The following is an 11,945-nucleotide window of genomic DNA, read 5'->3' as shown; positions in this document are numbered from 1 at the left end:
AAAGAAAATATTAGAAACAAAAAAACGTGAAGGAAAAAATAATTACAGAAAAATATTAGAAATGTATATATATTTTTAATCTTCAATATAATTGATTAGTTGTAATACACTATTAGACATTTGTGTCTATCCAAAGTGTTATTTTCCCTTAAGAGAAGTCTATCCAAAGAAGAGATTGATATATTATTAAATTATTAAGTTTTTGTGTTCATCATACTTTATCCAAAGAGGTGATAAAGTAGTAGACAAAATTCTGATAATAACAAATAATTTGCCTAAGATGCACACTTTAATTAAAAATCATATATAACTTAAATAAAAGATAACAACAATTAAATTTTTGTATTTATCTAAACAATTGATAGAGATGTATATTATATATATATATTTAAAAATATAATAAAATTTTTATAATTTAGTAAAGTCACGTGGTATAACCACGACTTTTAAGCCCAACTTTTATTATATATAATATAATATGATTAAACCTGAAGAACAAACACACTATTATATTGGACAAGCCCAACTTGCACGTACCAACCCCTGCACCCATTCCCAATTTGGCTTGATTCGATTCAGTGTGGGCCTATGCATTCACGTGTGTGATTGAGGCCCACTTAGCTAGGTCCTCCTCTTTGCTTAATAGAAGAAAGGTTACATTAAATCGAATACTCTAGCTTATAATATCTATATCTATACTTTATATAAAAAAGGACAGTTGAGCTGCTTGTGTTTGAAAAAATGACATTCTAAGGGGTAAAATGGCAAAAGTGGAGATTTCATTTCAAGTTTGTTTGTTGTGTACAGATAGATTTATGCTTATATCTTTAAAAACTTTTAATCTGAAGAGTGAAAAAGTGTGGGGTAGTTTTGTCACTTGGCTTTATCTTTCTTATCTTAACTTTTTGTCTGATGTGTTTGACAACCAAGTACTCTACTGATAAACACAAACCCAAGACACAACACGGTAATGGAGAGAAACAGAGGGAGATAAGAACAAAGAAAAAAAAGAGAGTTAGCAATGAGTCAATTGCTTCCATCACAAGAGAGAGAAAGAGAAGAAAAAAGAAAAAGAAAAAGGTTGGAGAGAAAGAAAGATGCAGATTTTGTTTTGGTTTAGCTCATTTATGAACACCACTATATTTATCGTTATTTAAAGTATATTTATCTTATTTAGATGTAACTTCTTCACATGGGTTCATCTTGCATGTGGATTATAATTTTCTTTCTTTATGGTTTGTTTTAATTTGTTATATGTACTCATGTTGTTTCTCTTGCTCATGTTATTGTTATTTTAATCTAACTTGAAAGTCAATTGCGCTAAGAAATCATGACACTCACTTATAGAAGAATGAGAAGTTATGATGATAAAGATTTAGGGTTGGATTTTGGGATGATTCCTTCGGGTTTTGATATGGGTGGTCAAGTTTTGGTGATTTGAAAGGAATTGATTGGGTTTTATGTTTCTGATTATATTTTGATTATGGGTTGTTTTCATGCTTTCTTGATTGTTGGCAAGTCTAAAATCTTTGCAGGAGAGGGCTTGGTCATAGGCGATAAGGATGGTTTTGTAAAATTAGTGTTTCATTTTGTTCTTTAATGTATTTAGTGTAATTTGATTGAAATGTTATATGTACTAAAAGAACTATATAAATGTTTTGTATTTTGGTGAATCTTAGATATTTTTGGAAAACTGATGAATTTCTTTGTAATTAGTGTTTAATGATATTAATCAGATTAAATCATTAAATAAACCAAGCACTAGCCTTGCACGTGCCAGGCCTGTGCCACTAACACTAGTACGTAAAAAAATGAGAGTTCAACTATTTGTATTTGACGGATCTCAAAAAAAGGATCTCAAAAAAAAAAACTATTTGTATTTGACAAAACGATTTAGGAAGAACTTAAACGGTAGTCTTCTATTTATATGAAACGTAATTACTTTTTTATCCTTGCAAAGTAGTTAAGTTTTTCAAGTGTTGTTGGGTATATATTTTTCCTCTTTAAAATTTTCCTACTCTCTTTATCCACCCGTTTGTGGCCGTGAATTTTTTAACCTAATAAACAAAACTTAAATATTATTTGATAGGATCATTACTTTCTCTCGAACAATAGTTTCCAGCTAACTTAACTGTTAAAGTCTCTGATAGTTGAATAAGAGATCTGGGGTTCAATTCCCGCCTACACCAAAAAATCGATTAGTGTCTTGTTCTAATGATAAAGGGCTATTATTAAAAACGGACGTTATAGATTGAAACTCTCTTTAAAAAAAAAAAAAAAAAAAAACCTCGAACAGGCTGTCAATTAACTTCAAAAGAACTCAAAAGACAAAACTAACCTCATAACTTTTAACTTTTCTAGGATAAAAGTGTAACTAAATCACCCATTACACATCTACTCACTTATTAATTAATATTAAAAAAAAAAATCACAAAACCGTAAACAGCTCAACAAAACCAGATGCATGAAGAAGTCACTCAAACATTCTCACTTTTTATATAGACTAAAGATAGAAATATGAGGCGAATTCTCTCTCTCAAACACAATAGAGAACTCATTTTATCCTTCCTAAAAGGGATATGACTTGATTTTTTGAAAATTGGGTGTCAAAATTAACACGTTAATAATTAAGGACCTTGATTTTTCAAGAATTGAAGTGAAGGATGAAATTAATACACTTGAATATATGTACATATATAAATATATAAAAGGATAAAATTGAAACTGTGAGAATCGTTCAGCAAAAATAAATAAAGACTAATTCTAAACAGATTTTATTTCCCATAAATGACTGTTTAATTTTTTTTTAAATAATATTTTATAAGACAGTCTCATGAGACTCGTCTCACTACATGTGTGGATTCCTCCTACAGCGACTCCCTTGTCTCTGTGTAAGAGACAGAAAAAGGCGAGGAAGGGTACAAGTGTCATTTAATCAACCAATAGGAATAACATTTTAGGATTAACTAGGATAGGTATGAATGGCGTTTTTTCTTCCTGTGACAGCGAGAACAATGAGATGCTTACTTGGTGGTTTCCACGGTAATAATGCCGAACCTAAAGGGTATTCAAAGGACAAGCACTACAACAAAATTGGAATAGTCACTATAATTCTGTCCAAAAAAAAAAAAAATTCACTATAATTTTTTCTCTATTTTTCGTTTTTTTGCTTGAAAATACCCCCTTTTTTTTTTGTTAATTTATTCCACTGTATGTTCAGATTCATTTGGGAGAAAAATTGTGTTCAATTCACAGGTAACTAATTTATTTTTTTTATATTTATTTCGTTAAATCATGAAATGATCCACTTAATTAAGTCATTCAGATATTCATAATTTGAAATCCTAAAAGTAAAACAACATTAGATTCAAATTTCTATGACTTCTTGGAATTTTCTAAAGCGCACCTGAACAGCAACATTATAATAACTCCTAAAACATTTCCTTCCTTTTATTTAAGCAATCAATTAGAAAAATAAGAACTTCGAGTATTTATAGTTTAGCAAATTTATTTATTTATTTATTTATTTTTGAGATTTTAAGTTCAATTCTGGAAGTCCCATGTTTTTTTTTTCTTGACATTTGATATTAAGAAAATAATTTTGGCCCCCGCTAATTAAATTTCCAACAGAATTCTTTCGTATAAAATGTGTTTACTACCAATGAATGCTACCTATTTTTGTATGGTAAAATGATAATATATAAATAATGCTAGGAAATTCAGTAGTGTGTTAATACATTGAAGAGAATAAGTAAAGTTGCTCATTACCAAGGGGCAGGCAAGCTTCCTTCTTTTTTGTTCCCCTCAATGATGTAGCATGTTTCCAATTGACATGTTGAACTGTCCTTGTTTTATTCTTTTAAAAATTTAAAAAAAAAAAAAAAGGGATTGGGTGGTAATGACATTCTTTATGGTGTTCAATATCTATGATTTGAAACTTTGAACCACATCTCCCTCCTCTACAGTTATCTACCTATCTCAAAAAATTAGCATTAAATTTGGGTTAATTTGATCACTTGTGCACTTAATGTATTTGTTCCTTTAATAATTAAATGGACTAATTAAAAGGTGTTAGGCAAGCAGCTAGAGTCTTTGCCAAGGAACCAATTGTCAAATTATTGCGTGTGCAGAATCTGGTTTCCTACGATTTGGGTTTTTTTTTTTTTTTTTTTTTCAGATCTCTAGTCTGTTTTGCTTGATAATTGCTTCATCTTGACAAGTGCCTGTTTATGTGTAGGTTTGCTGAGAAAACTAAACTAGAGATGGAGGAGTTAACAAAGTTTTTGGAGTATCATGTTGAAGTTGATCCAGAAAAAGCCGAAGAACTAGATCAGACTAAAACTGGTGCAACTCTCTCTACTAAATGAACTTAATCTTGAACTTGTATTAGCAGTTATAGGGTTTGAAGGTTAAAGAATGCTTTCTAATGATATACTACTAGGCACTAACCTAACTAAAAAGTACTAACTTACAAGTTTGTTGTAAATCATATCACTTTTGCTACTTACAAAAGCTTCATTTCCTTTATACTTTTAATTTAGTTCTCTCCCCTTACCAAGGGGGAAAAAGTTATTTTATTATATTTGGCAGAAAGTAATATGTGTTTAGTTGAGTAGTGAAATCCCACATCGGATATTAATGGAAAAAAAATAGTAGTTAATATAAAATAATTGGAATCAAACTCATTGGCTTAGACTTTTGGGGTAAGTGATGTCCTTACGTTAATTAAGTACTAAATTAGAGTCTCACCAAGGTGTGTTCTCTCTAAAACAGTCATTGTGCAAAACATGTGTTACATGCTTGATCTGAGGATCTGATAACAAAACTGAAGCTTGAGAACTGTAATTTATATTGCTGGTGGCCATTACTAATTCTTTTTTATAATGGGTACTACTAATTATGAGGATTTGAAAGAAACATGAGGGAATTGTCCTCTTCCTTGGAATTTCTGGTTGGTTTTACACATAGCCATTATTATTTAACTCATTGCTTTGTATCATAATAGTAAAATAGCACTCATTGTCTAACTTACCCAGTTACCCAATCTACTTTTTCCAATATATTATGAATTGTTCATATGTTGACAGTAGTCACTTTTATTTTATTTTATTTTTTTCTATGTCAGCATTCTGGATTTTTTTTTCTTTAATTTGCAGAAACTGAAAATTATGTGACCAGAATCTTGAAGCTTGTCAAGGATCAAGATGAATGGAGAAAAGATGGAATCACAAAAGATCCAAAGAAAGAGTCAGAACTTGTTGGACTCATCGAGAACTTTTACAAAAGGTACAAATCACTCTATGCCATGTATGATCATCTTAGAAGAGACTTGGATACAGGAGTTCATGGCAGAGAAGAGGAAAATTTTCCTTTGTCTCCTTCAAGCTCGGACTCAGAATATTATTCCTCAGACGAAATAGATGGTAATAATGGCAAATTGGAGAATGAAAATCAGGAGCTGGCAGGCAGCATCATGCAAGCACTTGAAACTGAAGAATTTGAAGTTGCTGATCCAAATCATAAGTTGTCCTCTACTGAAGCAAAAAAGGAATATTTAAATTCAGACCACATGGCAGCAATGTGCAAAATTCAAGAAGCTGAGAAAATCAACAAAAATCTGAGGGTTGAAGCTGATCAAAGAGAAAGAGAATTTTTGGCTATTGTAAAGGAGTATGAGGAGCATAAAACTCAAGCATCAGGTAGGATAAGGGAATTAAAGAGTCAGTTAACTGGCTTGAAATTTGAAGTTGAATCCTTGCATGACCAGAAAAGAAATATGAAAGCACATATTCAAAGCAAAGCATCTGAAGCTACGCAGCTAAAAGAGACAAATATTGGATTGCATGCCCGGATTTTGCAACTTGAGTTTTTGTTAAAAGACAAAGGAGATGAAGTAGCTAGCCTCCTGGAGAAACTCGAAGATAGTGAGAACTATTCTTCACTGAAAATTGCAGACTTGATAGAGGAAAAGGAAGGGCTGCATGCTAGAAATCTTGAATTGGAGAGTGCATTCACAGAGAGGGGACACGTGATTTCTGCTCTTCAAAAGAAATATAAAATTAAAGAGAATGAAGCCTCCACTCAATTTATGACCTTATCAGCACAAATTAACAATCTGCAACAGGATTTGGATTCTTTGCAGACTCAGAAAACCCAGTTGGAGTTACAAATTGAGAGAGATAAACAAGAATCATGTCAAAGACTGACCCTTGTAGAAAGTCAAAACTACGAATTAATAAGCAAGTTTGGAGATGAGAAGAGAACTTTGAAAGAACAGGAAATCACTAAAAACAAGAAAAGTCTACACTTTGCAGAAAGGAAGATAGAAGAACTAGCAGAAAAGGTCCGCAATAATATTGAGGATAATATCCGTCTGTTGTGCCAAAGAGTCCTGGTCATAGAACATCTACACAGTGAAAACAAAGACAACTACAGGATGACAAAAGAGAAGTATGAGCAAGAGATTAGAGTACTTGAAGCCAAGACTGCAACTTATGGAGCTGAGATAACAAAGATGAGGGCTATAGTGGAAGCAGCACACAATACATTGAGTATATCAGACCTGGTGGTCAATAAGCTTGAGGTGGACAACATCAATGTTCTTAATCGTATTAACAAGATGTCAAATGAGCTTCAGCATGCAAAGGAATGGGTGACAGAGAGAAATAAAGAAATGAAAGCACTGAAGGTTTATACAGATTGTTTAGTTGCCCGACTTGATGACAAGGTAGAACAGGAAGTCTTGTTAAGAGAGAAGGTTTGGAATTTGGAAGCAAAGGAAAACAAGGAAGCAGAGGAAAAGCTGAATCTGAAGAAAGCCATTAGCCAACTTGAAAAGAAGGTGGGGGAATTGGAGAAGAGTATTAAAGAGAAGGATGAGGAATTGTTGAGTTTAGGGGAGGAGAAGAGGGAGGCCATAAGGCAGCTCTGTGTCTTGATTGATTACCAATATAGCCGTTATGATCATCTCAAGAACTTAATGTCAAAGATGACCGCTAGAGGAGGAACAAGAACTTAGGACGGCTGTAATAACTATTTTGTTTTGTTTTGATAATTTGATAGTTACCATAGAGAATGAGTACCAACCAATTAAGTTACATGATTATTGGCAACTGTTAGAGTTAGTTCTAGTTGTCGTTTATTTTAGCATATTAATAAGGGGATGAGTATCAACTAGTTGAGCTACATAATTTTTGGCAACTGATAGAGTGAGTTCTGATTGTCGTATATTTTGGCACATTAATAAGGGTATTTTTGTAATCATGTTATAAACCCTAATATAAATATATGCTAAGGTATGGGCTTGATCAAGTTAATGCCCTCAACCTTTTCTTTCTTTTCTCTGTGTCTATATTCTTTCTCTTCCTCATTATTCTCACTTAACCCTAAATCTCCGTATTCTACAACTTAAATGCAACTAATTTGCTTCTAATGATATTGACGTTAACCCACATTACACAATCTAATAAGTGTTTTTGTGGCCTCTCTCTCTCTCTCTGCATTATTATTTACTTGACAAAAAACTTTATTGATCGAGCCGAAATAGTAAATCAATAATTATTTAATATATCGAATATTATTCATTATTCTTCTCGTATATAAAATATGAATCTCATATTCATATCCGATCCCCGGACTGAATCCAAATGTTGTGATAGGGAGGATGGATATTGAATGTATGAGGTGTATGTCTGGGCCCCTTTTTGTACAAGTATAAATAGCATTGCTCATTCAGCCAAAAAAAAAAAATAATATCATTGCTCGTTTTTGGTGGACGGTGGACAAACATTTCACACAAAAAGACAAACATCTCTAAAGACATATGAAAATCACGTGCTAATATTGCTATCCACGCAATTTCAGATTAAAAAAATAAAATGCGAACTAATTTCGAAATGACAAAAACATTTTACCTACGCGTATCGCACAGAGAATGGGAGACACGCTTGTTTTTGGTTGACTTTTGAAATTGGAAATTTATTTGCACAGAAAATGGATTGCTAAAATTTCCATCATTTTTATTGTATTGGATTATGCCTTTTTTTTTTTTTAATAAAAGAAGATCTAAATCTAATAGTTAGTAACTTAGGGCCTGTTTGGTAGGTTAGTTTAAGTTATATTGTTTGAGTGTTTTTAATATATGTGTGGGTGAAAAAGTGTATTGAAATATGTGTAAAATTGTTTAAAATGTAAAAATATTGGTTAGAACTAACCAACCAAATAGGTCCTTAGTGTGCATTTTGATGACAGAGGCATGGTTTTTGTAGGGACCGAAACAAAGCAAAAGATCTATAGAATATACATGGTATTATTGAAAAATCAAATCCCACTGGCCAATTTCATAAAGATCAATAGGGTGTCGGAAAATTTTAGCAGTAGATTGATAATAAGTACATTAAGTTCTATGATTCTGTCAATGCTGCCTTCAAATCTATTAGTATTGCACTTGCACTTGAAGTAAACAAGTCGAAATAAAGACAAGACCAGAATTATTGTACAAGAAATATATAATAGTTTGCCTTTATCCCATCACTTTTCGAAGGGAAAAACAAATAACCTAGGTAAAACTGTGATTTACAACTATGTTTTAATATTGGCTTTAATTCCATGTCAAATTTGATTGTATTTTTGTTCTATCATTTCCTTGTATTTATTATGGGATTTAATGTAAGAGTTGTGTGAGAGTTTGGTAAAGACTTGTGAAGAAGGAGATTTCATGACTGGCTCTTGAGTGACAACCTGAGAAAGGCCACATGAGAAGCACATGTTCGAATCTGAACAGTCTCATGCCAGACTGAATTTTACGAGTCACTTCGCGACTCAGACCAAGTCGCGAGTGATCCGCGAAACTCACTGCCTAGAGCTTTTTAAAGTGTGTTTTTCTCATAACTTTACCAACACTATATAAGCCTACATTACCCACGAAATTGTAAGGAGTTTTTCCAAACAAACTTTTGAGAGAGAAAACCCTCGCTATACACTTGAGAGTTAGAGATTGTAAACCCACAATAATCTACATCATTTCTCTAAAGTTTTCCTCTACTCCTACCTCTCCATCTACACATCCCTGAGAGGTTCTTAGCCCAAACACTTACCTCACCCATTATGAGTGTTGAGAGAAGTTTTGGTGTGTATGAAAGTATTGGAATAAGCCATTGATTGGGGGATGCAATTTGGAGCTAATTGCGGGATTCGAATAACAAGTGAAGACATGGTTTTATGAAGTCGTTGATAGCTAGAACTTGGAGGGTTCAAGTAAATTGGGTAGATTAGGCTTGGAGGGTCTTTTTGATATTTGTGTACTCTAACTTTATTCACTAGTGGATCAGCTTGGAGGGCCACGGAGAGGTTTTTTGTCGAGTACTTCAATTTCCTCTTTGATAACACATCTCGGTGTTATCTTGTATTTGCATTTCTGTTCTCTACTCTTTAAACTTTACATTTATTGTTTATTGTACATGCTTATGCCTTAGAGTAGTATTCCAGTTTTATTACGATTTATTTACTCTTGTTCCACACTTAGTTAAGTTAGAATAAAAGTAATTAAGCCGTAATTTAGAATTAGGGGTCTAAACTAGTTATAGTGTTTTACACTATTTGAGCTTTCAACCTATAATGTGGGAAATCAAATGTGAGGAGAGGATCCTTCAAGTGTACACCAACAAAGGACCAAAGCATGCTTCAAATTAGAAAAAGCTTATTTACTATATCTGAGACTAATCTGTGGGGTTAATCAGAAGTACTTTGAAGGTTATGTTAAATAACAATGGTGAGAGAAAAATTTCTTAAAGTAGGTGTGTTAAAGTTTTTTTAATGACAAAACTTAGGTACAATACCTTAGGTACTGTTCATTAGGTTCTCCTCTTAAAATTTAGTTATGTGGCTTTTTCTCATGGACGAAACTATATTTTTAGTTAAGTACAGCTATATAGCTGAATTTTAAGAGGCGAATCTAAAAAAAATACCTAAGTTTTGCCCTTTTTGTCAAACCTTTGCATGGAGCAATGTTTGGATGTCCTTTTTGAACTATATAAGGTTTGTTGATAGTGGGCCTTCCATGTTCTAACTTCTAAGCCATTGGGTTTGTGTCCCATGGCTTTTTGGCCCAAATTCTTTATGTTCCACACCCAAGATAATGTTAAAGACATAATAATTTTCATAACTATTAACATGATAAATTGCAATTGGATCAACATCACTTTCATATAGATTCACCATTATCATAACTTTTATTTACATCAGTCACAACATACTACCTCAGCAGTTAAAAAAATATTATGAAAATTGTTATATTTTTAAACTTGTTGATAAACCTAATGATATGCCAATATAAATAAATACCTCAATTACTTTTGGCCATTTATGAACACCATCAAATGCAAGCAATGTTTTTTATTTTTTGGTGTAAAAAAATGCATGTAATTACCATGCTCTTTTTATTTTTATTATATTTATTGTTTTAAAAAAGCTCTTAAACACCCCTAGAGATAAATATTTTAGGGAAAAAAAAGAAATAGAGTAGATGAAAGCTTTAAGAAATCAAATCCTAGCATGAAAATGTGGAATCCATCATGTGAAATCAAATCCTAGCTTCTCCCTTTATCGAAAACTACAGGATGGATTCCATTATATTATTATAAGCTGCGTTTGGCAATATGTAAAATATTTTCCAAGTGAAAATATTTTGTGTAATGGAAAATATTTTTAATTGTTTGTCTGTGTTGTGGAAAATTCACCAGAAAATCATTTTCTGTGTTTTGTTTTGCATGTAAAAACCTGTGCGAACCAGAGGTGAGACTGTTGGGCTTGAACTCACTTGGGCTCACAATTTATTTGTAGAGTGGGCTTCACGATTTCCTACTCTGGGTCGTTCTCGGCAGAGAGACTCAAAGCAATATACATTCTCTCTTCCTCCTTGACTGTTTCTCTCTCTTTTTTTCTGAACCCCTTCTTCTTCCCAAACTTCTACTATTTATAGCTAAGGTTAGTGGGGAGATTATGATTACAGCCACCGCTAGTGCTATTGAAGGTCCAATATTATCTGCTTTAAGTGGGTGTTTAGGTGAGAGTGGGATGCAACAATTATGGCCTTGGAACTTGGTTCCAGCTTAGTCGATTGTGCTCGGTAATGCAGTTTCCCGAGCATTTCATGATTTTCCCGGACACGGTTCATATGCTTGTTCGGGAAAGCTTATGCCGAACACTTCTCAGGATTCAAGGCCCAAAACTTGTTTTTACATGAAGGCAGTTTCAAGAAGGGCATAGGGCAATGGGGCTGTTCCGTTGGGCTTGGGCCTAGGGCCCATATGGGTCTTGGGATCTCGGTGCCGTACAAAACCTATGGACAAAGTTTAGCTACAAAACCAGTTATAGCCTAAGGCTACAAACTGCTCTAATAAAATGACATATGTAAAAAATAGCATGTGCATTGCACATGATTACTTAAGTAAACTTAACTCAACTGATCCTAGTTAACTACACCACCTATTAAAAAAATAAATAATAAAATAAAAACTAAAAACCAAAGTATATACGTATGATGTGATCTCTCTCTCTCTCTCTCATGGACTTCTCCCTCTGTAAAATGTAACCCAGAACCCAGCTCCAACCGATCACCCATAGCCTCCTATCTCTACCGCTGGCCGGCCAACCCAAAGTAGTCTGGGAGCTTCATTTTTTGTTAGTGGTTCATTAAGCTTTACGGTAGTTGAGATCCTTGATTCTGATATAGTTCCTGCTTCGTTAGGGTACTAGCAAGGTTCTTCCAAAGAACATGACAAACTTGAAGATGATTTGAAATTGATAGGTGAAGCCCAAAATTTTGGGGAAGGAATAAGGGTTGAGAATGAGAGGGTGCAGAAAGGAGTGGCTAAAGGGAGAAGTTGCTCTAGTACCTTTAGGAATGATGGAGGGGAAAAGGAACTTAAGCTTACTGGATTTGAGGT

General features: G+C 33.2%; 1 protein-coding gene across 1 annotated transcript; it reads left to right on the top strand.

The window, feature by feature from the left end:
• The first annotated feature begins 4,262 nt into the window (after window positions 1–4,262).
• Window positions 4,263–7,109, top strand: LOC126708425 (COP1-interactive protein 1-like). Its single transcript, XM_050408218.1, has 2 exons — window positions 4,263–4,344; window positions 5,157–7,109. Exons 1-2 carry the CDS (start codon window positions 4,263–4,265, stop codon window positions 7,016–7,018), a joined length of 1,944 nt encoding a protein of 647 aa, XP_050264175.1. The 3' UTR covers window positions 7,019–7,109.
• The last annotated feature ends 4,836 nt before the right edge of the window (window positions 7,110–11,945 follow it).

Source organism: Quercus robur, chromosome 12, assembly GCF_932294415.1.
Source record: "Quercus robur chromosome 12, dhQueRobu3.1, whole genome shotgun sequence".
Lineage (NCBI taxonomy): Eukaryota > Viridiplantae > Streptophyta > Magnoliopsida > Fagales > Fagaceae > Quercus > Quercus robur.
Note: the sequence above shows the minus strand (reverse complement) of the source record. Positions and strands in the feature narration are given on the sequence as shown.

Excerpts from the sequence above, each read along its gene's own strand:
- LOC126708425 (XM_050408218.1), top strand. The coding sequence starts at position 4,263 with ATGGAGGAGTTAACAAAGTTTTTGGAGTATCATGTTGAAGTTGATCCA. Across the intron at positions 4,345-5,156 it reads ACTAGATCAGACTAAAACTG|AAACTGAAAATTATGTGACC; the intron begins GTGCAACTCTCT and ends TTTAATTTGCAG.